General features: G+C 40.5%; 1 protein-coding gene across 1 annotated transcript; it reads left to right on the forward strand.

Annotated features, from left to right (window-relative positions):
• The first annotated feature begins 919 nt into the window (after positions 1 to 919).
• LOC135408292 (synaptonemal complex protein 2-like) lies at positions 920 to 26,475 on the forward strand. The gene is made up of 31 exons (XM_064643523.1): positions 920 to 962; positions 2,227 to 2,312; positions 2,445 to 2,533; positions 2,635 to 2,669; positions 3,418 to 3,560; positions 4,026 to 4,078; positions 4,453 to 4,498; positions 5,279 to 5,371; positions 5,468 to 5,528; positions 5,942 to 6,090; positions 6,937 to 7,000; positions 9,445 to 9,563; positions 9,935 to 10,037; positions 10,187 to 10,232; positions 10,863 to 10,908; positions 11,681 to 11,769; positions 13,288 to 13,336; positions 14,470 to 14,525; positions 15,149 to 15,191; positions 15,758 to 15,914; positions 17,014 to 17,063; positions 18,073 to 18,169; positions 18,600 to 18,691; positions 18,857 to 18,920; positions 20,574 to 20,705; positions 21,458 to 21,582; positions 22,861 to 22,955; positions 24,265 to 24,364; positions 24,445 to 24,503; positions 24,976 to 25,045; positions 26,227 to 26,475. Exons 1-31 carry the CDS (start codon positions 920 to 922, stop codon positions 26,284 to 26,286), a joined length of 2,514 nt encoding a protein of 837 aa, XP_064499593.1. The 3' UTR covers positions 26,287 to 26,475.
• Positions 26,476 to 26,692: the final 217 nt, after the last annotated feature.

Genomic DNA, 26,692 nt, shown 5'->3' on the forward strand with positions numbered 1-26,692 from the left:
TTGTGATCCTCATCGACCCAAATGAGAATAAATTTTTTGAAGACTTCTTTGACACTGCATTGGTATGTATGTGCCTTAAGGGAACAGAAGGGTTGTCTATATTGGATAGGAAAGCCATTGCTCGCAAACAATTTCCAGTTAAAAAAATGAATAGTTGCCTGGACCTGGGAGTGAGCCTGGGATGCAGTCCAGATGGTGCTGGTGGGGAGTGCCCAGGAATCTGCTCTGGGCTGGCATCAGGCTGAGATTTGACACAACCTGGGAGAAGCTGCTAAAGGGCTGCAGTGTTTTCTGATTTTCTAACATGAAGCCAAGTGTTTGTTTTTGCAGAAAAATTTTCAAGAAGTTCTGATGCATTTTGTAAATAAAGGCTTTTGTGCTGAAGCTCTCTTTAAAAACCACAAGTCAGTAATATTAAGCTGCACTTTACTTGCAAATGTGTTTTACCCAAGCTGTTCCTCCAAGTCTTGTTGTCTGTAGCTTACTGGAACTGTGTCACTTTTGTGACACAGTTTGTGCATCAGAATTCATATCAATACTTATGACTCTTTTTAGGAGTTCTGATAAAAGATACTTAAGCTGAATCAAAGTTCCTTCTTCCTCTGCTAACCACACCGACATACCCGATTTTTTTTTTTTCCAAAATTTGATCTATTTGTCTTCCCAGTACATTTCTTCCACATGCTTTTGTTGTGCAGAATGAAGTGTTTTGTTCTGTGGGGATTTGGGGTTGTTTGTTTGTTGTTTGGAGGTTTTTTAACTTTTATTTTTATTTTTCCTCAAGGGACTTCAACACCTTCAGATATACATTGTGACATATAGTACTGTAGTGTGGAAGCATGAAATGTGCTTGTACATAAGCCCGTAGGTGTAATAAAATAAGAGAAAAATGCCACAATGTGGCTTTTCCAGGGAACCTATGGGCACTGCACTCTCAAGTGCTGCTGAAATCCCTGGGGAAAGTGGGTGCTTTGCTATCTTTACCCTCCCTGCATAATGCCAACCTGTATGATTAGGGTCATCATATGTGAAATGCCTGTGTCAGGTGTTCCTGCTTTTCCTGATGTGGGTACACTAGTGTTTTATGTTATTTAGACTTTGAGAGTTGTTGGGGGGGGGCAGGGGGGCATAAACACCTTGGCACTTTGAGTACTGCTGTTCTTAGGTGATAGTGTGTTAACGAAGGCTTCCTTTACTGTTTCCATCAGGTGATTTGCAAATGCAGTAATGAAGGTCAGTATTTTTTTCCTTCCATGCCTTGATATCCTGTATCTTAGTCTCAGGAGCATGTTTCTTAATTCTGCTTGAACTCTGTCCCTTTTCTCTTCTCCCTTCCACTTCCTACCTCTCTGCAATATTTTTTTTCTTTTAATCCTCCTTCTGATTTCTCTTCAGTTAATTTTCATTAACATTCACATCAGAGCACAAACCCTTTTTCCATTTCTATTTGCTTCCTTGTTTTGTACAAGTCAAAAAAAAAAAGATCCATCTGTGGTATCTTGCTTAAGTGCTCAGCATCAAATAATTCACTTGATCAGAGTAAGTGGTGCTTCTGAAAGGGGTTCAGGCTAGAGGATCTATTCTCACCACATTTGTTTGTACTGGCTTGAGAAGTTCTTTCCTTGTTGAAGGCAACCACCTCCGTAGAAAACCATGGTAACTCCTTCAGCTTTCTGAACTAGGCAGAGGGATGTCTGCCTGTCTCTCATTCATTTCAGCAGCAAAATTTTGTCTGTGGCTGCAGCTGGCTTTCTGTTAGGGCAGGGGAGTAGGTGCTTTCAGAAAGTATCTGTATGCCCAAACGTCCAGTCTCACAAGTCATGTAAAAATAAAGCATTACACTGTGGACCAGGTAATGTGTGCTTATTTGTCCTTGTGGCTTATTTTAGTGGGAGCAGAGTACGTGTGAGCATCTTCTGGTTAGTACTTTACTGGTTTACTCTGATTTTGACAATAATTCTAATTTTCTCTTGTGGTTAGGCCTCTTAAAATAATTACCCAGGTCAGCAGTTAATGTATCTGCAGCTTTATTTTTTTTTTTTTTTTTTTACATAGAAGTTACCAGTTCCCTTTCTGTCTAGGATTAGATGGTTAGAAGCTTTGTTTTAAAATGAACTTACAAGTGGGATATTTTTACTCCAACACAGCAAACTGTAGTTGCTTCAGCTGTCTTTTATATGGAGACCAGCCCATTTCTAGCTGTAACCTTTCAAAATACTTTTCTAGGGAAGAAAGATCTGCTGAATTTATTTTTACCTGAGCTAGGGCATCTAGTGACAGAAGCAAATCTTTGCTGCACTCTGCATCTGGAGGTAAGATTCCTACTAAGAGGAGAAAATTAGATACATTTGCGCACAAGTGTGTGTAATTAGAAAATATGGGAAAAATGAATAATACTGAATTATTTCCCTTCATTTTCTGCCCCTTCTTTTGCGGGGGGAAAGGCTTTGAGGACCCTTAACTCTATACTCGACAATGTCACACGGGAAGAGAGAAAGCAATTCCCTCTGTCTGAGGAAATGTGCTCACTCACGTAAGTGATTTTTCCTCCCAACTCCTGTAGCTAAATGCCATCTTCCCTCCAATAGGAATTAGTTATTTTCACTTTTAACTTGAGGTATTATGTTGTTTCAGGAAAGACCTTGCCAAAACTATTCTGGAGGTTGGTGGTAAGAAATATTTAGTGGTTATTCTTATTAATTTCTCCAGCTTTACCTTGTCTGTTTATTTATTGTAGGTGAATTGTAATTTAAATTATTTACTTGTCAAGAGTTGACTTTTAGGGAGGAAAATCACATAGTACTCTGAGAAAATATTAATAAAAAATTGGTAAATGCAGCAATGCCTTAGTTTTTTCTGGTTGGTATTAGTAATGTGTATTAACCAATAAGACAAGCTAAACAGATATATGTAGAAAAGTAATCAGATCAGCTTCACATACGTGTTTACAAAATATGCTGGCTGTTAGTCTTAAAAAAAATTAATTTGAATTGCTTTGCCCAGATGTGGACAAACTTCAGTTAACAAGGTTTATAGCCTCTTGAGTGAAGTCTTTTTCATTTTCTCCTAATAATAACACTTTCTAGAGTTTTGCCATGATATATGGAATGTAACTTAATCCTAGTGAGTTAGTGATAAGTCTTTGCTCTCATCCCCTTCCTGAACCCCAAGAAAATTTCCCAGTGCACTTGTGTGTGTTGTGGTTTGCAGCACTCCATACTTGACCTCACTGAGTCAGGGGGAGCTGAGGATGCCTGGAGCTAACACTTGGCTGTTAGCCTCCACAGTTCTCTAGGTAGAACCAAAGCTAGATGATGAATATGACTGTGTGGTATATAAGTACAAGAGTGGCAATGCTATAACACTGTCTTATGCCAGAGGGATGATATTTATCCTGTGCTTATGTTTATTGTGTAGATTATGACCTCCAGGTTGGCCTTTCAGAAGCACTTTGTAGGTTAATGATAAAAAAATGGAGAGATGACCTTGTTCACCACTGGTTTGAAGATAACTATCTTGCTGAAGCTTTCAAAGAGATCAAGGACAGAGAATTTGAGACGGTGAGGGTCCTTATTTTGAAAACAACATACTTGACAAGTCTGTATAGGGGCTAGTTTTGGTTGAGTTCAGTCAGGATGTCCTTGTAAGAAGTTCCTACAAAACTGACTTTATAAATACACAAAGTTACTTAGTTATTGAATTATTTGTGGATGGTGTGTTTTGGTTTTTTTCTATAATGACACATTGTTAAAATAGCTCTTCTAAGTTATTTTACTTACAAAAAAGTAAAATAAAAATTATAATAAATAATAAAACATAAATAAGTTTATGTTTGAAGGCTTACTGGTAGTAAATTGGGTCTAACCATTTGTAGCAACTTGAGTGTTTCTTCCTCAGGGGCCTTTGGCATCACACTGACTAGTTAAAAGTTTCTAACTGGAGTAGAAGTCACACAGCCCGATAGAATAAGTATTTGCAAAGGAAATGCAGCCTGACTTTTTAATAATATGTCATTTGTCTTGAAGGACTGCAGGAAATTTCTTAACCTGCTGAATGAAAGGCTTGGGAATGAAAGAAGGTAAGCTGGGGACCAACAGAATAAACTGGTGCCCTCACTACTGCAGAGGGGAATAAACAGGATTGTAATTTGAGTTGGGTGATATTAAAAAGAAAAAAAAAGGATTTACGTCACATGTGAAGAATTAAATTGTTCTTAAGAAGGACATTTTATTCATTTTTATGGTGGTTTTTTGAAAGTAAAATCAATGAAGATAATGCATCATTACTAAAATACTATGGCCTCTTAAGCTTCTCCAATATTAATTTACTTTTAGAAATATTTTAATTATTTCTTGAACAATAAGATTGGTTATACTAATCTTATGAAAAATAAGATGATTTAAGTCAGGCTCTGATGCTGAATGTATCATGTGAAGTCTGCTTCTCTTCCAGAGTGTATTCTTTTCCGTGCATATCTGCTTTTGCTGACACGAAGGAGGTAATAGCCCCTAAAGCTCTGACACGTTCCCTACACTGTTACTACTGCTGAAATGTTGATTTTTGTGGTAATTGTTTTTTCCCCTCCCTCTTTTTCATTGAAGAGCTCAATTTCTTAAAATGTAGAGTGTAACCTTCTATACTGGTTGGAAAGTTTGCTTGTTTGTCACTTAGCTGCCAATTTACAACTGCTGACTTTGCTTTTGTATCAGCCAAAAGATAGAGGCAGCGCTTCTTTTCGTGGTGATGACAGAAGGAAGAGCTCTAAAAAGAAACAGGAGGACAGGACAATGTTGATTCCTCCAGCAGAGCTGTTCTCAGAATGCCGGAAAACAAGATTAGCCTGATGCCCATGTAGGAGAAGTCAGAGTTGCTGATCCTGCAGATTGCTGTAGTGGTCTTTAGTACGTGTACTGTGGCACCATTCCTGGCAGTCATATCGAATCAACAGCATGTAAATGGAAGCCAGTTCCACTGTTTCTGATTATTTCAACTGCTCGGAAACAACTCCTATACCCTCTTCCTGGCACAAACATGTGGGTGTTTGTGTGTTGCCTTTCCCTTGGCTGATACAGAGCTGTGTCTGACATGGGTATGGTTGGGTGAGCAGTAGACTGGCAGCTCGCAGGTTGATCTGAACTTTTATTTCTGCAAGATGTGCACATGTGTACACAGATATGTAAGGGAACACTTTCCAATTTTGTCTCGTTAAAGAAAACTGAGAGTGATACAGCAGTTGTGGGGCGTTTCTGGGAACAACAGTACCACTTTTCTTCCCCAGGTGAAGAAGCCATCAGATGAAAAACTGGAGGAGTTTTGGATTGACTTCAACACTGGCAGCCAGAGTGTGACTTTCTATGTGGATAGTAACGAGGTGACGGTAACACCAAGGCCCAGGTGGCTTTGGGCTCAGCCTAAGGCTGTAGACACTCACTTAGCCCTTCTGACATGTTGGCTTTGGTTTTCAAAGGGCTTTCTTTGGGACTCTGTGAGGCTGTCAAAAGAAGCTGTCAGCAGTTACAGGCTGGAGGGTAAGATTTTCCAACTGACATTGTCTTCTCTCTGGCTATGGGTTTGTGAGACACATGGAGTCAGCCTAAAATCTCAGCACCACCATGTCTTCTCCTCCCTCCTTGCCTTTGATAGTCATCTTGCACTAGCTCTGCTTGTTGGACTGTGTGTGGGCCCACTGAGCACAATAACTTACTCTCCCCTACCCAAGCAGGACAGGTTAAGGTATCAGTTTGTACATGTCCTAGGGAACAGCATAATCATCAAGATCATCAATGGGAAAGAAATGAGTGAACAGAGTAACTGGAAATGCATAGGCAAGATGTAAAAGAGACTGTTCTAAAAATTCCAGACACTTATTCAGTTATTTTGTGGTCGAGAGAAGTATGTCTTGATCTAAACCAGATTTAATTGCCTTTTTTTTTTTTCTCAGAGGATGGTGGACAAAAGATTGTTAAAATTCTTATGAAGAAACCTGCTGCTCTTACCAAAACAGAAGCAACAAAAATCAAACTGGTTTTCAGTGCTGAGTTTGAAATCTTAGGTGTACTTAAAAAAGTCCTGGGTGATGAAAAATTTATGGTAAGCTCTTAATATGAGGGTTGGGTTTTTTTTCTAAACTAGATTTTGCACTGGGCAAAACTATTCAGATTTCTGGGGTTTATGTTTGTGTGATATCTTTGTTTATTTTTTCCATACCTCTTTATTACATATCTGTCTTCCTATTGTGGATTTATAACACTCTGTATAGGTGCTCTTAGCTTTGGCCTGCAAGAGAAATTAGGCATCTTAGTAATGAAGTTTCAAAGGACTCAAAGTTATGGTTTAGAAGCTGGAAGGTTAAACTGATTTGTTAATGGATTTTATGTGTTATTACTTTTGCTGAGCTTCTACAGTAGAAAATAAAGCCTACGGCATTTAATTGTGTAACTTGAAGTCTAAACATGCTCTTACATATAGCTCCAAGTGTTACATTGCACAGGATGAGCAAATTGTTACATAAGAACCTGGAAAAGAGAATAGGTGTGCTGCAAGATGCAAATCTTAGATTGACTTTGTAGCTAGTACTTCTAGATGAAGAGTAGAGTACTTCTAAAACCTAAAGTTTTTTTCTAAGCCAATGTAAAAACATGGGCGATGTGTGTGACTTTTTTTTCTCAAATGTTAATACAGTTAATTTTTTACTCGTAATTGATCCACAGACTATGGAGATTGCAGAAAACCTTTGGCAACAGTAAATAACCATGATATGGGGGCTGTCATTTGCCCTTGCAGGAGCCAAGACCTTTCCAAATTATCAACACAATTAGCATCCAATTATTTGTTGCTGGCAATTACCAACTGTTAATTTTGTTATTAAGTAGTTGACTTCACTAGATAAAGACTACTTTTTTAAGATCACTTTCACATGACATTAATTCACACCAGCAGATAAATGAGACTGAAGAGAAGTCTGTCCATGCTGGGAAGCAAACCAGGGAGAATGAAACAGGTGATTTTTTTTTTTTTGATTATTGTGTTATTTCATTAAATTTAAATATCTCAATTTTCAAATTATTGTTTTCACTTGCAGTCCACAGCTTGCAGTTAACCTCATTTAAAAAAGAAAAAAAAGAAAAAAACCCAAAACAAACAAACAAACAAAAAAAACAAACCCCAAACCCAAAACAAGCAATGCCCAAGCTCAATCTCCTGCTGTTCCTTGTCTTGTGAGCTTAGTAACTGGTGCTCATGACAAATGCTGAGTCCCTCTAGCCCAGGGAGTGAGGACTGGGCACCATGGGCCGTGTGCTGCTGGTATTGCACGGGCAGGGGAACTGCTCAGTGATACAGGACCTGGATTTGGATCTGGCAGGGCACATCTTGGCCTTGCAAGGCACATCTTGGCTGCTGGCTGCCCACTGATGTGCAAAGAGTGTGCAGTAGTGTTTTTCCATCTGCAAGTGCAGTGGAATGCATCCTTCTGTCCACCTCTCTTGCTTGCTCAATGCCTGGTTTCTGGTTTGGCTATGCTGTGTAGGGGCCTTTGGAAGTTTGCCTGCAGAAGGGGACAGTGGCATTGGTGTGGCCATGAAAGCACAGGTTCTCTGATGGATGAGTTCTCGCACCTTGGCATTTAACAAGCTCTCCCCTGTACAGTGAGGTGCATGTGATGAGGCAGCCTCTACCAAAGCTTTCTGCAGGGGAGTGGCTTCTGTTTCTTCTAGACAAGGTGATGTGCTAGAAAGTGGTGCGCTCCAGTTCCTTTACCCCACCTGGAGTGGATGATGCCCTGGAGATGCCTGGTGCTGTTGTGGAAGAGCAACAGGGGGAGCAGAAATGCTCACCTGTAGTCCCTGTTTGTAGGTAAAGATGAGCAGCAGCTCATCTCTGCAGAAGGTGTCCTGCTGCTGTGTGAAGTGGCATTGTCAGTGCTGCCATGAATACCTTGTGCTGTAGGGCTGTCTTTGTGTGTGCCCCAGCTACAAGTGTATCTGTGTGCCTTACAGAAACAAAGGCTCTTAGCTGGACCAGGAATAGCCATTAGTTGCTTATTCTCATCAGCCTATAGCCAATGCTTTGTATTTCTTTGAATCGGGCACGTTAGGTTTTCCATCATCAAATAGTGTCATTTCCTGTGCTGCCAGTGAACATCTGCAAGATGTCTTCTTCCAGGATCATTTGGCTGAGTTTAATTATGTTCCAGATATTATAGATGTCAAGGGAGCTCAGAGCCTGAAGTACAGATGTCATGTTTGGGTGTCTGACCCAAAGGAGGGTCTATAAGGCCTGTACTTGTACAAGAACAAGAGAAAGTAACTCCTTTCTTTCCTTTTATCCCCCTCTGAAATTCTTCTGTAAAAACCCACCACGGCTGTGACCCACAGTTTAACGAAAAGCTACTTTCAGCAAAAAAGGCAAGAGATGTGCGTGATCAAAATTGGTTTGAAACAGGAAATGTTTTCTCAGACTAATATTGGTATCAAATTATTTGGAAGGTGGCGCTTTTTTTTTTTTTCCCTATTGTGATCTTTTATCTTTGAAGACTGGGACTTGTTCTTGCTGCAAAACTGGCTGTATTTCAGGTTTTAGAGTGATTACTTTTTGTGTGGATCACTCCGTGGTGTAAATTGCTTGACAGATATTTCCACATCTCCTAAAGCTGTGAACTCACAGCTCTTTCTACTGCTACCACCCACTGTCTCAGAATCAAATCAAGTTTGAAGAGCTCTTAGGATAGTTAGCATTGTTTCTGTGACAATATTAAAAACAAATTTTTACTTTCATCTAAGTTATTGTGCATTTAAGGTTTTTCCAAGTGAATACCTGAAAGAGCTACTTCCAGCTCTAAATATCTGAGGCCCTAACTTCTTCAGTAGTCCTTCCCATTTTCCTCCAGTTACAACCTAAAATGAGCTAGAATGGTAGTCCTCCAGATTCTGGAGGCACAGGTGAGCTAGGAGTTCCTTCATCAGTGTCCACTGTAATGCATGCAGAGGTACAAGGTGGGCACTACTACTTGAAACAATCAAGGAGTACAAAGGGCAGAAGGTAGTTAATCTGTGGTGAAACATTTTGCAGTGCCTGGGAGAGATTCAATGAAGGGCAACAGAGATGGTGGAAGATCCCACTGCTTTAGTCAGACACAAACGGTTGTTCCATCTCTTCCAGAGCTTAGGAGTTAAGGTAGCGATAAGATGATAAACTTCAATGTATTTGTACAGTATGAGGGGCTTACATGGGGGAAGGTTCAAGATACTGTTTTTTTAGCATTGCAATTCTGCACTGGGTAATTTGGAGATGTTTGGTTTTGTTCTATTAAACATGATCTTGAGATGTTTGTGCTTAGTAAGTTGTACTGTTACAACTTATGCATGAGTGTAATAATGGAAAAGGCAGGTAGTGAGTGTGTTCAGTTACTGCAATAGCATTCTCACACTGGTTGCTGTTCTGCAGTGATAGCTGAGTCTTCTAATGCACAAAGGAGGAAAGATCCCTCAAATTCTGAAAACATGGAGACTTTATCAGACAACTTAACCTCTGAGAAGAGCCAGCAGTTAACACACACAATAGCAGTAAGTGTTTGGTGTATGGGTGGAATGGTCCTTGTGCCCCTTTTCCCCCTTCTCCAGTCTGCTTTTTTATAGGTGGGGCTAAAACCTTCTTTCAAAGAAAACTGGTTTGTATCCAGTCAGCCCAAACATATGCCTCCAGAGCTGCAATTTTGGCAAAACTGCTTTAAAAAGAAAAAAAAAGAAATTTTACTTCTCTTGTAAGGGGATGATGGGATGCCCTTAGTGAGAAACCTATGATATCACTTATGTGCAGCCTAAAATGTTTTTATGTGTGGACAATGATGAATGTGTCATCCAGCTGTTGTCACAGACTGGAGCTGAAAATCTGTTTCTAAAAATCCCCACTTTTTTAATTGATCATATGTATGTTCTGTTCATGGTTTCATGTCTCCGAGCAGAAAATGGTGAACTCTGGTGTTGCCGTGGTTACAGTGAGCCAGCAAACTGACCTGGAAGATGCTAACCAAGGCTCAGGTCAGGCTTCAGTTCCTAAAGTCTGATCCAGTTCAGTGTCACCCAGATGACATGTTGAAGCACCTGCTTTTGTGGGCCTTACAGCAAAAGTAGATAAAGATTTCATAGTAGTGCAGAGGCTAAAGCTATAGTTTCTTTGCCTTCTTCAGCAAAAAAGTCCAAAACTCCATCTCCAGGAATGAAAGCTAAGCCTAGGTGAGTGTCTTGCAGACAAAAAGTTGCAAAGGGGTTTTTTGTGTGTGGGGTTTGTTTTTTTGTTCCCTTCTCCTGGGGTTTTATTGCATATGATTTTGAGGCTTATTCCATCACTTATTAAATTAGAAAAAGATTCTGTTTTTCAGCCTGGATAGTAAGGCTGGATGCCTAGAGTTACAGCACTTTGGAGATGCTGAACAGTGATGCTGAGTTACTAGTTTGGCAGCTGCTTTGGTGTCACTTTTTTCTCATCACAGATTTAATCCAAATGCAAGGTGATCACCCAGCTAACTTAAGAGTTTAACTTCAGCTATGTGTGTAGCTTTTGCTATTAAGTGGAGCTCAGCAAATATGAGGCTATTCATAATGGGGAACATGACTTTTGTGAAAGATCATGTGAATTTGAATTCTCCTTGGCATCAATAACACCTTTTTTCCCAGAGCTTTGGAGGACAGAATTCCTTGTAATTAAGGAGCTGGACTTCTGTAGAGTTACTGACTGACTTTCTTCCTTACACAACTAAACCGTTGCTTTGATGCTAATTGGTGCAAGTTTTTTTTCCCCTTAGTACTTCACAGACTTTTTGGTCTTTAAATGAACAGCTCCCTCATGTGTCCTCTTGTCCCCAGTGAGAAGCCCCTAGAAGAAGAATCCAGGGAGGAGGACACACCAAAGGTATGTTTGCCTTGGGGCTCACCTGAGTGAAGAGATATGGGGCAGGGAAGAGATGTTCTGGTGGAGTTGCAGAAGAAAGCTGGGATGGGTTGACCCACTGATGCCATTGAGCAGTGTACTGAGTCCATGCAGTGTCATACCTGATGTGATGTGCTGTTTAGCACCAGGAGTGAACTGCAGAGGCAACAGCTACCAGCCTCAGTCTAGAGTGGCCCAACCAGTTAATTCGAGCTCACTGGAGAGTATTCAGCACATATGCCCACCCCACAGCAGTGTGTTGTGCTTGTGTCTAGGAGTACAGTGGTGTGTGGGCATCCAGACCGGCTGTGTGTGGGACAAACTCACATGTCACAAGACTTGCACGCTGTCTGCAAGAGCAAATGTTTGCTTGCTGAATGGAACCAAGCCTTGGAAGTCTACAGACATGTTTATTCACTTTTGTCTGAGCTCTAATGACCCTCCCATGACAGGTCTAGTGCTAGTTTTAGATTTTTAAATAAAATTAATAATTTTTTAACTGCCGGTTCAAATGCTTTGTAACACTTGCCCACTCTGCAGTGAATTCAAAGCTTTTGAACTACTTTTTGTAACCTCACCCTATTGGCCCCCCCAGCTGTGGGAGTTCATATACTCTCTGATAGGGAAGAACTGCAGGCAACAGTTGCACCTGGATAGTAGTTGCAGTAGGAGGAAGGAAGTTTCCTGGCACACCTTATCTCTGCTTTTAGCAGGCTCTTGGATAAAAACATGACTTTGGGTATTGTCTTTTTAGCTCCTGGAACTCCCTCTTATTCCAAAGGATGTTGCCTGGGAAAAGAGAAACAGGAAAAGAAGTTTGGCCAAGCAAAGGGCTGAAGACAGGTATGAGCCCATGCAGAGACTGATGTACCAGGTGACTTTAGACCATTTCTAGTCCTCATGGATGGGGGTGTCCCCATGGGGTGGGCTGTCTGAACAGAACAGATAGCAAAACAAGCAGGAGGCTATGAAGGGTCACAACTTGTCTCAATAGGACCCTTTGGGTCCCCAAAGTGTTGAACACTTCAGAAACTAACCCTACTCTGCCAAAAATGCCCTCTACCTCTGTGACACTATGTCACATTGGCTTTTCCATTTTTCCTTACCCAAATATAATCCTCCCATCCTCCAGTGAGTAGAGTTATGAGTGTCAGCCTCTTTCACAAGTACATAAGCTTTCTTGGATATCGTTCCAATATCCAGCGTCATGTGTGCTAGAGTTCCAGGACAGTCTTTCTCTGTTTGTCTCCTCACATCCAAAGCTAGTGGCAGTGTGAGCAGAAGCACTCAAGGGTCTGGGGCCACTGCAATCTGTGGCACTGAAAGTCTGACACGTGCCTTACTCCTCCTGTGGTCTCTGCCAAGTGTTGTGTTCGAGTTAATGCCTTCTGCTGGGTGGAAGAGCAAATGAACTGTATGTGAGGATCTCTGCTGCTGTTCTGGAGCTTCCTTGAGGCTTCCTGCTTCGGCCTACTGACTCTTAGCTCAAAAAACCCCCACGAGGGCTTAGATGAATTTTTTGATTGATTGTACATAAGAATAGGAAAACTTGATGCAGAACTTCATCAGGACTACAAGTTGTGTGTTTTAAGACCAAATAATTTGGTGCCACAAATACCAGTTTTAAAACAGGAGTAGCATTGTAGAAGCTAGAGGTGAAGAGCTACTTAGTTCGGTCATTCTGCTCCCTCTAGTGTTTCGTCTGGAAATGAGCGTGTCCTTCCCTCAGGAGAGGAGGCTTTAACGAGGAGCTCAGTTCTTTGGTTTTCCCGTTCTTTCACTAATTAAGAGAGGGTGTACTGTTTGCTGAGCAATAGTTCTAGGATTTTTTTAAATAGTTACAGTTTGGAGAAAGCAATAAAGGTACAGTTAAGTTTAAATGTTGAAAGACGTGAAACCAAAATCTAGATGTACACAGAGAAGTAATTAGAGAACAAACATCGAATATTGGAATTTTCAAAAGGCAATTACATGGATTTTTTAAAAAATGCCTCAGATATTATATTTCCATTACTTATTTCTTCCTACCGTGTACTCTTATTGGTGATGTGGGGAGAAAATGTCCAATATGTAAACAGGGATAGACTAATTTGTATCTTTTGAATATTTCTCTTAAAATAAGAGTTAAAATTGAAAGATTGAAAGTCAAGACAGAGAACAAGAAAACTAGGTAGGAAAGGGGAAAGTATTTTTGTAGAAGCTCTGAAAGCAGTCCATTTAGTCACAGAAAGTGTTTGAGCCTGTAGTGGGAGAGTGGGACAGAAACAAACCACATTATCACCCCCATAATCTTAATGAAGTTCCATAAGGTGATTCTTCATGATTGTATGTTGCTTCCATATATGTGTCATTGTCTTGCAGGAAGGAAGTCTTTGACTTTGAAAACTCAGACTCTTCAAGTCATGAAAAGGTAAAGTTGAGAACAGAAGTTGTTAAGAGCTATGGTCCCAACTCAACACCTAACAGAGTAGTAACTTGCAGGAGGGGACATAGTTCACTGCAGAAATGCTGTAAGGATGGACACACTGTTATAGCAAAACAGACAACTGGGAATCTGAGACTTTTTTTGTTTGTGTGGTGGAAATGGATTTTTTTTTTTTTTTTTTGAGTAGGGAGAATGCTCATCACTGCTTGAATTTTGCGGTGGGTTATGTATGATATCACCAACAGAAATCTGAGCTGTTGCTTGAGTGAGGCCGTGGGGTATCTCTGTGATTGAAGGCCAGCCTTCCTTTGTGTTTTGCTGATTATCAAAAGCAGATTGCTGAGCATCTGCTTTGTGCTTCTAGGCTAGACAGAAGAGACTGAAATCCGTTTCAAGCCATGCTTTGCAAATTAGGAATCCCTGGTTAAAAGCCAGTCCTCACAAAATTTTTGTGGAAGTTCTGCTTGACTTATATTTTGCAGACCCTTGAAAAAATGAAAAATAATGAGTTGCTTTGCTTGCTTTGAAACTTTGACCCGTGTGAGTTTTCTGAAGAAGTGTAAACGTGCTCCTGATGGCTTCCACCAAGGTGGCTCTGCTGCAGAAACGCTTTGGCTTTCAGCCTCTTTCCTAGTGTGAGAGATGTCACTGCCACCTGCTGCTAATTCTGTGGCAATGGGTGATGAATGGGACACCCCAATTTTCTCTTCTAAATGGGACATTGCCTGATCCTTGCTACTGCCACTGGGTGTCAGCATAAATCCCTGTTCCATGGCATCCTGCCCCGCGTCCCAACAGCCCCGTCCCAAGGCTGTCCGGGGACCGTGTTCTGTGTTTACACGTGCTACTAGCAGTGGTGTTATTGATTAAAATGATGTTTCTTATGACGTTAGTGCTTAAAATGAGCATTACTCATAAAGCAGGGAAAGGAGAAAGTAACTCTGTTTAAGACAACAAGTGTTTGTCTATTATAATTTAGGACACTGTTTCAATCAACAAATTCCACTCCCTTAAAAGGTGAAATTTCCATGCTGAACTCCTGAGTTTGATACATATAATTATGTAGATTATTTTATGGGGTAGCCGGACTCAAAGACAAATATCTTCTTCTTTTTCAGGTTGCTGAAGCCAAAGGAAAGATTCTTGGTCAGAAAGCTTCTTCACAAAATCAGAGGTACAGGATCATACATGTACCATTTATCAACTTTTTGCTATGTGAAAAAGAGTTCATAGTTTTTGTTAAGCTTTTTTAAGTTAGGATCAAAAAGGCTGTGTGATTTTTCTAATACCATAGTTCCTTGCTTAGCTACCACGGTATCTGTAGATGTTATTGGTACTAATTTTCAAATAGTAACTGAGAATATAAAGGTTATGGGAAAGAATAGAGTCTCCTGTCTACTTTGATTATAATAAGATTTTAACATGACTTTAACTCTTAAATATCATCCTTCTCTGATCGTATGTGTAAACTGCTGACTTAATTTTTGAAAAATGCTTAAACTCCCTGCCTTGCTTTGGCTGCCTCCCAATTATAGCAAGCTGCCAGGAACTTGCACCTCTAAATATGTAGGTTAATTTCTGTTTAAAAAAAATGCTAATTTATAAATATCCCTGAGTTGCTACTTTCAAAAACCAAGCAAAGAAAAGTTTGGCTATTGACTGCACTTTAATAGTTTGATTCTTGTGCTGATCTCTCAAGGAACCTTCCTGTGATTTCTGTTTGACTGTGCCCCTTCTGTGGTGTGCTACCGTTAGTGTTCGCTTGTCTAATTTGGGTCTTTATGTGCTACTTGGCAGGACTTATGAAGTAAAAAACAAGAACAAACTCGAGAGAAGGCAGGTAGGTTTTCTGTGCTTTTTCATCCCTAGAGCCTTTGATTGCTGTGTTTGTCCATCTGTACAAATCTGTTGCACCCCTAAAGAGGCTGAGGTTTAAACCTTACCCGGGGCAGAGGTAGAGGAATATGAACCTGGTAGCCTCTAAATAGCCTGTTTGTTGCTACTGAAAGCAGCACTCGGGGTGCACCATCACTGCCAGCGAGCGAATTGTCTGTTATATTTTTTTTTTTTGCCCCACTGATGTGCTGTTGGCTGCAGCTCAGACATGCTGAAGTTTTCCTTCTTGCAAGAGCACTTTTAGACACGGGAAAGGGGGGAAGAAGAGGAAGGAGGATGCTGTAAAAACCCCATATTGGCAAAGGGCAATCATCTGCCTCTCAGTGTTTTTATGCTGGTGGTTTGACAGCTAACTGTGACTGTTTTGGCAGATTTCACAGCTTAAAATGCTTTACATATTGCACTGTGGGGAGGAAGAAATGGAGTAACTTGATAGTAGTTGAAGGGGAATGGCTGAGGGTCTTCTCAGTGAGCTGATTAAGCAGAACTCACTCTTAAGAGGGTCTCTAGTCCAGTTACAGGAAACATCTTTTTTCGGAAAGCAACAATGAAAATATAAGCTCTGGTCAGAGTGAAAAGAGCTGGATCCTTGACTCTCAGATACAGTCAGTGCCAAAATCTGTTGACTATACCCGAAAAAGAACAAGGGTGAGAAGTAAATTGAAAGGTAAGTGTAGTCCCCTATTGACATTTAGCTATGCATGATGTGCCGTGCTGTGCTGCAGAAAAGCAAATGGCTGGTGACGGTTTGAGAGTGTTCAGCCAAATCCTGATCCTCCTGAGTGGGAGGGAGCAGGTTCGAGGCTGGCAGCAAGGGGTGCCCTGTGGAGGAGGTGCATTGTGCACTCTTGTGCTTGAGCTGGTCTCTGGTTCCCTTCCCAGAGTGGGGTTGAAATATCTGGGTGGAAATCTGGCACTTAAACATCTGTGTGGGTGTAGCACTCTGTGTGTTGATGGCAAAGGGCCCCTGAGTCCCGAGCTGGTGGCTGTGTTGGTGCTCTTGAACACAACAGGAAGAAGATCTCTTTAAAGCTACCACACCTCCTCCCTATAACTTTCCTCTCCTCATCTCCCCAGAAACATGATTGACTTGGCAAAGTAAACCTTGAAAAACCTGACAGTTTGCAGACCATGGCACTCTGCTCCCTTAGATAGTTGGTCTGATAGACCAACTGTCCTCTTAGAAATAATCACATTTGATTTTGCAAATTACGGATAGCATTCTCTGCTCAGACCTGCCCAAGAGCAAACCTCCCCTACAGCCTGCTCCATGACCATCTACTGCTGTGACCTCCAAATGCAAACCAAATTGCTCTGAATGAGATGGAATGTGTCTGTCCCATTCATGGAGAATGATGCTTTCTCAGGTAGCTGTTGGATTCAGTGGGAATGAAAAAGCAAAAGAAAGTTGAGGTTGAAATTATCCTTTTTACTGTGTTTCCTTGGGAGTTGTTCTCACTCCAGTGTCAGCCCACACATCCTGCCTAGGACTTAGGGACCATCAGACAAGATGCAGAGCCTGCCTTTTTTCTTGGCTGTTCTGGATGCAGTGAGTTGTGTATGTTTGCATCATTGTATCTGGCTTTGTTAGAGAAAGGGCTTTGTTAGTAAAAGGGTGTTTTTTGAAGCTTACTGTAAGTTTTGTGGCTTTTAATCTTGCAAATGCCCAGAAAACCAAACTGAAAAGGTTAGCATCATGGCTAACTCAGGTAACAGGGTAAAGTACACACTTAACTTTGTAACCAGGTAAGCTTTTTTCCTTGCAGTGCTTCCAATGTCTTCCGCAAGTAGTGGCAGTGACTACTCGTCAAAGAAGGTAAGGTGGTGTCATGCTTAGGTGTCTCAGATTTAACAACATATGTGTAAAATGTGTACAAATGAGTGAGAATTAAATAAATTGGTGCTATTTTTCTTCTCAAATGTTCTGATGGACAGATTTGTCTAAGCATTGCTGAGACTGTATTGATCTACTAGAGGAGGTCTTAAGAAAACATGGGAAACTTTGTAGAAACAACTGTGTCTGAGTCCTGAGCATGTTGTCCTGGAGTGATATTTACCTTTGACAAGTGAAAAATTGGACTTGGTGTGACACTTGCCTTGACACAGCTGCCTATCTAAATACCTGCAGAAATCCCAGTTGGGCCCTACAAGGCTGTGCCCCCATGCTGTCTTCTGCCCTGTATTGTGCAGTGCCTTGGGAAAGCTCGCGTTCACCTCTGCTTTGATGGCAATTTTCAGAGCTTTTATTCCAAGTCCTGTGCTCACACCACAAGTCCTGGTTCATGCATCATCGTTCTCTGCTTTCAACTATAGCTCTGGGAAAACTAACAGTGGATTATGTAGCAATGGAGGAGTTGGTGGACCAGACATACATCAAGCAAATAAAATAAAATTGAGCTATGTCAGGCTTTTCCAGTGCCCAGCTGTTAAATGCCACGTATCAAATATATCTCAATCAAAATATATTTGAAATACAGAAAATTTTGAAAAAATCTCTCCAGAATGCTTAGTTGCATTAAAAGCTTTTATTTTCCTCTGGAAAAATTTTCTTTACTCTCATGACTATAATGCTTCTATTCTGCTTATTAAAAATATCAAATGTACAGCTCTAGTGGCTAAAGGGAAAAGTGATGCATGCATTGAACTTCAGGGCACAGGTCTCCTTCAGTGTTAGAGAGCCATCAGTATGTTAGGCATATTTCAAGTGTATCTCTGCCCTTAGTGTACATAAAAAACCAAACCAACCAACTAAAACAACAGCCCAAGCCCCTAGTTCTTTAGTAATGTTTAAATAAAACAAATGCTTAGACATTGTTTTGTTTCAGGGGGGAGAATCAAGGAAAAGAATTAAAAAGGAGATGCAAAGGGAAAAAAGCAGATTTAGCGCCAAGGGAGGTGATTTACCTACAGTGGATCATGCTGGTATTTCTATTTTAATCTTCTTCAGTGCATTAGAAAAGCTGTTTTGATACATATGGGTCTGTACTTTTTGGGTTGGTTTTTCTTTTTGATTTTGCTGTTTGCATTCACATTTTCTTCATAAGCATTCTGCTTGGTGATATTTTTTGTAAGGGCTGTGAGGGCTGCATATTGTTTGCATGGATACTCTTATGCAGGGAGAACATTAGCTGGGGCTAGTGAGAGGTGAAGGAAAGAACTTAATTGACAGCCACGGAGAAAACAGCCTTTGGACTGAGTTCGAGCCACCATCTCTTCCCTGTGTAAAGAGATAAAGAAGAGGGTGGAGATTAGAGGGTGGAGATTTTTTTGTTGTTGTCATTAAATTGAGGTTCCTAGTCAATGCAGGATTCAACCTCTCTTGCCTGTGTCATTTGACTGATCTCTCACGCAGATGAAACGCTCTCAAAAGAGCCCAAAGAGGATTCGCTATCACCAGGTGTGTCTGCCAGGAGCTATTCCAGTGATGTGGAGAAGGCTGTGCAGGTGCAGTATGCAGTGCTTAAACTCCTTCCAGTCTGCTGTCAGGCTACTTCTCATCTAAAACCAATGCATCATGTCACTTTTTTTCCTATAACTAGACAAGTCCCTGACAGCTTGCCTGCAGTGCAGGGTGGATACCTTCTTACTTTGTTTTCTTTCTCTCCTTAGAAGTTACATGAAGCACCTGGAAATTTGACTAGAGAAGAAGAAAGTACTAAGCGGAAGGACTCAGGTTTGTTATTCTTGATAACATGGAAGGTTGTTAAAAAGCAGAAAGGGGCATTGCCAAAGCATTATTTCCTTTCAAAGACAAAATAGCACTTTTCTTGAGATAATTTTTTGCTAAGTTCTGTTTCTCTGTTTTGTATATTATGATTTTATATACATGCTTGAATTCATTGCTAATCCCTAAATCCTGTTCTTGATCACAGGGGAACTTGTAGTGTAACTATTAAGAGCTGGGGATTTGCAAACTAGTGACCCAAGAGACACACAGAACATACTTTTTAATGGTTTGAAAATGCACTGCAGCTTCAGTTTAAAAAGAACAAGCCTTTCTTAAAGTTGTTGACTTTATACCTAAGAGCAGAGACACAGACCATTGCTATAAGCATTTGGTAAATGATGACTTGGGTAATGCTTATTACTGCTGTAGCTTTTTTTTTGGGTAGGTGACTTAAGGAATTTTTTTTAATGAAACTGAATTTGCATAAACTAAGTCAGAATTGCAGCACAGTCTCTTTGTGATTGGAAACAACCAAACTTCAAGAAAGTTGAGCAGCAATGGATTGTTTTCATACTAATCTTCTCAGTACTGGTGTAGTTTTGAGAGACTGTCTTGAAGTTATTGCTGTGACTATGAATCAAGTCACTGAACAAAAGCGTCCCTTTTCTAATGACCTGGCTATATTTGTGTTCCCTATATATCTCTTACCTGTCCTGCAGTTTCAAAATACAATGTCACTGCACCAACAAATCTGCTTAATTTTGGGGGAAGATAAGTGCTGCAGACTTGATTTTTTTTTTTATCACTGTTTACTGTACAGTAAACAGTTGGACAGGAGTTGATGCCATGAGAAGGCACAAATAGGCTTATGTTCAGAAATTTCAAGTGTGATCTGTGACTGCATTTGAATTCTTTCTTTATGAACCCAAAATCTGCTTCAGGATGCTTCTTTTGTTCTGACTGTCCTCCTTGTCTTGGGCCCCCACCACCTTCCTTTCTGCACTATGGAGACTGCAGTCATCGCTGGTCAAACAGGTCTCTCACTGACGTTGAGAAAAGTATTAGTGAGACAAAGGGATGGGTTTTTTTCCTTTTAGGCAAATTTTCCTTAAAATACAGGCTGTAGTCTCCCTCAGCATGTTCCTAAGGTTTTTTCTGGATTAAAAGCTATTGTATAGCAACTCTAGTGAAGCTGCAGAAAGGTGGCTGTTATGAGTGTGGTTAGGTATTTTTCCCCTCTATTGTGTTTATGCATGGGTTTTGGGTTTTGGTTTTTTCTTGTGAGGAGAAGCTGGAATTAGCTTAGTAACATAAACAGATTGCCAGCTTTGGTTGGAAGTGTGAAGAAGATGGACAAGAGGTTTTTTATGGTTAGAGTAGCAGGTCAAGAGAGCAAATTATCTTTAAGATGGAGACATGTTAGCTTTCCAGTTATCTGCATAACACTAGGCAGTCTAGTTGCCTGCTTTTGCAAGGGAAGATGCTTGCTAGTGAAGTCTTATCCTGTCCTGTAAGTGTGATTTCAGATGCTAAAATGAAGATGCCTGCTTTTCTGAAGCATTGGTAATTCCAGTGGTGGTTTCTGCTTGAGCAGATACTGTCCTGTACCTCATGCAGAAGAACTGGTCTTTTCTGAAATATTTTCTCTTCTCTTCCCAGATACATTAGAAAGCACTGTCATAAAAAAGCTTAAATTTTCCAGCTGGGAGACAAATCATTCATCTTCTGACACTAACTATAAACCAAGGAAAATTTTTGATTCAGTAGAAGAGGAAGCAGAGATCCAAAAAGGTAAAGTCAGGTTGGCAGTTAAAGTGAAGGTTTAAATGCTTTCAGCTTTTCTTTTGTTATAGTAGAAATCATAGTCATACGGAAGCTTGAAGAGATGTGTCTGTAGCAAGGCTAACTTCTCCAAAGTCCAAAATTAACAGAAGGTGCATATTGCATCACTGTCATTGGAACCATATGTGGAGGTGTGAATGATGAAATTTGGGTTCCCCTCAGTAAGCTGCTCAGTGATATCCACACTTTCTAGTCTTCCTGAATAGTGACTGTCTAGAGCTATTAAAAAAAACCAAACCAAAACAAAAAAAACCAAACAAACCAAAAAAACCCCAACAAAACCCAGGAGCTGAAAAAAAAAGCATGCAGATAACAGACAGAGTAACTGCAAAACACTGCTAACTCCAAACACAAGGGGATTAGGCTTTCTTTGCAATGAATAAGTAGAAGACAGGAAAACAGTGGTGACTTTTTTTTTTTTAAATTCCCTTATGTTGTGCTTTTGCCTCACTGTCTGTAAATACACTGCTCTTTGTGTTGCTCTATTGTGCTTCTTGTTCCTTGCTGCTAAAAAGTATTTCTCAATGGACTTTTGGGCCAGTTTTCCTCTTGCTTATGAGCTCTAGAAGAACAAAACTCAAATTCCAACTCTATAACAAAAGTTGCTGCTTACATGAATGACAAACCCTTCAGTAGCAGGAAGGCTTATATTCCAATAAGCCCCCCAGCATGATGCTAACTGGTTATACACTTCCTCCTAGGTCAGGAAATGGATGATAGTGTGGATGATGTGTTTTTTTCCAAGATGCAACATGAAGACTTCAGTCATTCAGGAGTGATTACTGCATTTGAAAGCTTTGTTGACCAGCTGAAGAAACTGTTCTGGGTAATGTGTGCTCTCTTACTGTGTGTGGCAATTTATCGTATTATGTGAAATTACCTTTTATCTCCAGAGGAGTTGGTGCAAATATCAGATATCTATTTTTTTGCCCAAGACCAGGGCTTTGGCTGAAGTGTTTGTTAGTCTGAAGCTCTTAGAAGTATTCTGCATAACCTGTATATTCTGAGAAATGTTACAGGGAAGACATAAAGGAAGTTTTAATTAGCTTTTTCCTTCTTTTTGTCTCTACATGTAGGTTGGAACATCAGACTTGGTTAGGCACTTTAAATACTTTCCTCAGAGGGGAGAGATCGAAGCTTTTTGAAAAGTAACCCAGTGTAGTGACAGTGTACCGATGCTGGAACTGTGGGTCATTTTCCTCATGAACATATATCAAAAATAGAAAAACTCCCTTTTGGAGCATAGAGCAGTTTCACTGAAATGTAAGATCAAACAACTTTTTCATGATGAAAACCGGAAAGCAATACAGGCTGTACCTATTGACTAGAACATGCATAGATCCATAAGGACATGCTTTGAAATTAATGGTATGTGGAGGTGTTAGCTGCACAGTTTGTAGTGAACTGTCCATTAGTGGTTCACTCAACTGTACAGACCTACTTTAGATGCAAGCAATCAACTGCTACTGTTGATTTAGCTATAACAAGTAATGTGGACATTAAGCCTAGTTTAATATGAGAGAACAGTGTCTGACCTATTAGAAAATCTTCTTGTGGTCAAAAGCTTTGAACAAACCAGATGTGGCAGAGCAGACTTACAGTGAGTGTTTGTTTGGTTTTTTTATTTTTTTTTTCTTTCCAGCTAGTGCTAGATATTCACACTAAGCTTTTTGGTACTAAATCCTTGAATCAAGGCTGAAGGTGGATGCATTTACAAATCAGTTAAGATTAAAATGCACACTGCCTGTATAAATGTTGACCTGAAATAGTGCTAACAAAGACCTGGTTTTGGGCAGCTGTTAAGTGTGTTGAAGTATAGGTGAAGCTTGCCTCTTCACTGACTGGATAACATGACCCTGACCTGAAGTTACCTGAGTTACACAGAGACTTGTTGGTGTAACTAGTGTGGCTGAATGAAGTCAGTTCATATTTGTAGTACCTATATGTCACCTCACTGCTGTTTAAATTTGACTTATGATGGTTTCTGCTAAGCTGAATGACAGCCCACAGAGGGCTTTGCATTCCAGGGAAAGGTTTTGCAAACTAGACTTACAGGTTTTGGCCTAGGGCATTGCCCATCCCTAACGGCGCATCCTGTGGCTAGGCCCGGTACAAAAGGATGGAGATCAGCACACAGAATGCCCTGAGGTCTTCGGAGAAGAACTTGTCTGCCCTGCTGAACCAGATACACCAGTGCAGGTAAGCTGTCTGGTGCTGGCTGAAAACAGTTTCAATTTTGTGTAAATTTTAATTGATAGGGAAAGCAAACCTGACAGTCAGCTACTGCTCTTATGGTTTGTAAGGCAAAATAGCTTGTGTGTGTCCCTTTTTTTGTTTTATTTTGTTTTTCTGCAAGAAAACTTTCAAAAATGTAGCTCCTGAGATTGATCCTGATTTTTCCTGTAGGAGAAGAGTGGATGGATTCATTAACGCAAAGCAAGCTTGAATTACAAGCATTTGATGAAGCAGTCCTTGAACTATCTTCTGGTCCTCATCAGTGTTCACAAATCTGTTTAAAAATTCTCTTCTTACACTTTTTTTGTTTCTGTTTCTAAATTGTTTAAGAAAGAAGCCAGGTTCTGATTTACTTAATGAAGTGAGGGAGAAGAAAAGGGATCTGTTATAGGCCCATTTCTGTAGATTGTTTCCATGTGCATGAAATAAGTGCCAGAAGTGGGCTATACAGGCATTCACCAGCTTGGGCTTTAAGAAAGCCATTTTGCTTTACAGGTTGTCAAATTTCTTAGATAGGAGATAGATAAAAAAATCAATTCTAATATTTGTGGATTTGTTATAAGTGAAATACAAGCACAGTCTAAGAAGTAGTTAAGTCTATCAGGCCTCTGTATCCACTACACAGTCAGTTTGCAGGATTTAGAGCAAATGTAGTATGAAATAATAACTCCTAAAGTGAAAAATTCCTAGTATCAATAGGACCTCTGTGAGTTGAATTTGCTTGCCATTAAGGTACATGGAGAAGTTTGAGTTCCAAAAGAAAAAAAAATAATGTTTTGGGGTGGAAGGTAAGAGTTGATGGCAGTGAGCTGCTGCCATGTTTTGGTGTTGCTAACTAAGTAACCTGGATCCAACCAGAGTCACAGGATAGTGGAGACAGAGCTGTGCCAAATTTGTCCTACCTCACTGCCAAGGGAATGGTGGCAAACTCAAGTGGATAAGGGTGTTGCTGGTTAAGGCTGAGAAATTGATGGCATCTGTGACAACACTGTATGTATCAAATCCGTGGTAGGAAAATCCATTAGACATTGTGTCAAGATAGAATCATAGAATGGTTTGGGTTGGAAGGGACCTTAGAGAAGTCTTCAGCTTGGGAAATCTCTGCCGAACTTCCTGGAGGCTGGGAGAAGTATTTGGGAGTCAAATCTGCCCCATGTAGTTCATCAGGGACATTTGCTTCTGCCAAAGTTAGGCTTGGTGCTGAAGGGGTTGTCATCCACCTCGTGTGACCACATGTTAAAGTGTCAAACTTGTTTCTGTTCTCCATCGCTAGGCTTAATAAACTTGAGACCTTCCAGAAGATTGTCGTTGACGAGCTTTCCAGTCTTGAGAAGGAAACTCAAATTTTGGCAAACATGGAGAAGGATGCAGTGGTGCGTATGACTTCTCATGTATCAGCCTAGCGAGGTACTCCTTCCCAAGTAACGGGGGTTTCCTTTGGGTCTCTTTTTAGGACTTCTGGAATGCACATCTGCTCAAGCTGAATTCTTTCTGCAACCAGCAAAAACAAAGGTACATCTCTACCAGCTGTCTTGCATGCTCACAAGTCCTCCAATGGTCATAGAGGGTATTAGTTAGGCTGACAGTACCCTTGCTGGTATATGGAAAAGGATTCTAAAACCTGTATTGCTTCTCCACCTGGTGTCCATTGATGGAACCTTTGCAGCCTTGTGAGGGTTTTCAATTGGAACTAGAGTGCGATGAGGGACTCTGTGAGGGAAGTTGTGCAGGAGAGGCACAAACCTCAAGAGACCTGTACCCAGATCTGGAACAAGGTGCAATGCACTCTCTGGATGTGACTTTATCTAGAGGTCAGAGGAGGTGGAAGACAATCATTTCTTATGTAAAAGATGCTGTTGGTGCGAGTGCTGGGTAAAAAGCTGCAATTCTCAGGCTTATTTTAATGGTAAATATCTCTGTTCAAGTTTCATCAGTAAGTACTAATGCTTCACAGAAAAACTAGCTGAGCTTGATTTTCTTTCAGAATTGAGTCTGTTGACTCAGCCGTGGGTGAATCAGTGAAGAGTTTTGCCGACAGTATCCAGAATACAACAGTACGGTACACGTGATACAAAAGCAGCTCTGTGTGGGTGGTGGACTGAGCTCTGATTAAGTGTTGGGAGTGAGAAAATGAAACTGAATTCTTCGGAGGGGAAGCCTTTGTTTTTTGGGGCTGGTTCTTTGTGGGACCTCTGGTCCTGATGCATGGAAAGCATCAAGAAAGCAGTGTTTGCCCAGCTGTGAATTAGGGGAAGTGGTCAAAAAGCACTTGCCTAAGGGAGAAGACAAGGACTATGAGATTGTGATGCTTCTCCTGGGTTCACAATTTGGGGATTTGTTCATCCTAAGGGTGGTTTCTGTGCAGTTAGTGGTTCTTAATGCATTTGGCCTTGGAGTTGTGCATCCATGAAAACCTGTGACTAAGAGCTCTGCAGTTTAACAACACCTTGCATGCTTTCTTTCACCTGCTCTTTGAGTCTGGCAACTTTTAGCCTCGATGCCTTCAAGTTTAATTTCTAAAACTTAATTTTTTTTGTTTACCTTGTATCCTGGTTAAATATCTGTTGAAATTCTTAAACTCTTCGGAGTCTAATCACTAACTTATGCCCTTGTTTGAATTTATAGTTAAGCTGAATACTTTGCTAACTTTGATACAATGCTTAGTTTCTATCTGGTTCACCCCATCACGTGGGCATGTATTTTCTTCTACTGCTGCTGTTCCAGCTTTCATGCACAGGTCTGATGTCTTTGAGAGTCTAGCATTCCTGCAATAAGAGCAGTGGATTACTATGATGTGTGTGATGCCACGTGTCTGTGCTGCATAGGGCTGAAGAAAGCTCCCTGCTTGAAGGAACAACTGTGGTCGCCCCAGGGGACTGGGACTGGGATTTTTAGAAAACATGTTGAAAAGCAATGGCTTGTTTCTTTTAGCTGTTAAAGCTGGAATCCTGAGCCTTTCCAAAGGGAAAGGTTTCCATTATGAGCATTGAGTTGCTGAGGGACAGAGGTGCCACTGGAGAAGGACACTTTTAGAGAGAGAGCAGGGCTGAGAAAGGGGCAAACATGTCATGGGAGCTGCTCATCCTGCAGCACTTGTTTGAGGATAGGTGCTTGAGAATTAAAAGCTGAGTCTAAATGTGCTTCCAGGACCTTTGCAGTTTCTTGTCTTGTACTATTTCTATGTTTGTACAAGCTTTTGAAATGCTTTCTTAATTTTCTTTGTTCTTCCCTGCAGTATGAACACCCAATGAAGAAGGCAGAAGAAAGCAATGTGGTCATGGTTCCTTCTGACTAGCAACCCCCTGAATTCATTATTACTCTTAAATTTTGAACACCTTGTGTATGCAGCATAGAGAAGATGGTTCTGTGAAGGATGTCAATTTATTTTAAATGCAAAGAAAAAAGGGGAGGAAAAAAACATCGACATTGAGCCTTTTTTTTTTTTGTCCTAAAAAGAATATACACTGCTAGGTGGTCCAGTTATGATCCCTGTGTTGATAACAACTTTTTCTGAAAAGTTGCAAGATGGGTCCCTTGCATATAAAAGAAATTTAAAAAATTATCTAAAGATAATGATTTGTCCACCAAACGGATGGATATACTGCCTTACTTTGAGTGTTCTGCTGATTGATTCTAAGTAAAATATTGTTTGCATAGAATAACAATCTTGTTTTCTTCAAAATGATGCACTGTGCATGGCT

Source organism: Pseudopipra pipra, unplaced genomic scaffold (genome assembly GCF_036250125.1).
Source record: "Pseudopipra pipra isolate bDixPip1 unplaced genomic scaffold, bDixPip1.hap1 HAP1_SCAFFOLD_293, whole genome shotgun sequence".
Taxonomy (NCBI): Eukaryota; Metazoa; Chordata; class Aves; order Passeriformes; family Pipridae; genus Pseudopipra; species Pseudopipra pipra.

Coding starts and splice junctions, on each gene's coding strand:
- LOC135408292 (XM_064643523.1), top strand. CDS start 920: ATGGGCACTGCACTCTCAAGTGCTGCTGAAATCCCTGGGGAAA. Junction 2,534..2,634: donor GAGGAAATGTGCTCACTCAC/GTAAGTGATTTT, acceptor ATGTTGTTTCAG/GAAAGACCTTGCCAAAACTA. Junction 18,921..20,573: donor TACTAAGCGGAAGGACTCAG/GTTTGTTATTCT, acceptor TTCTCTTCCCAG/ATACATTAGAAAGCACTGTC.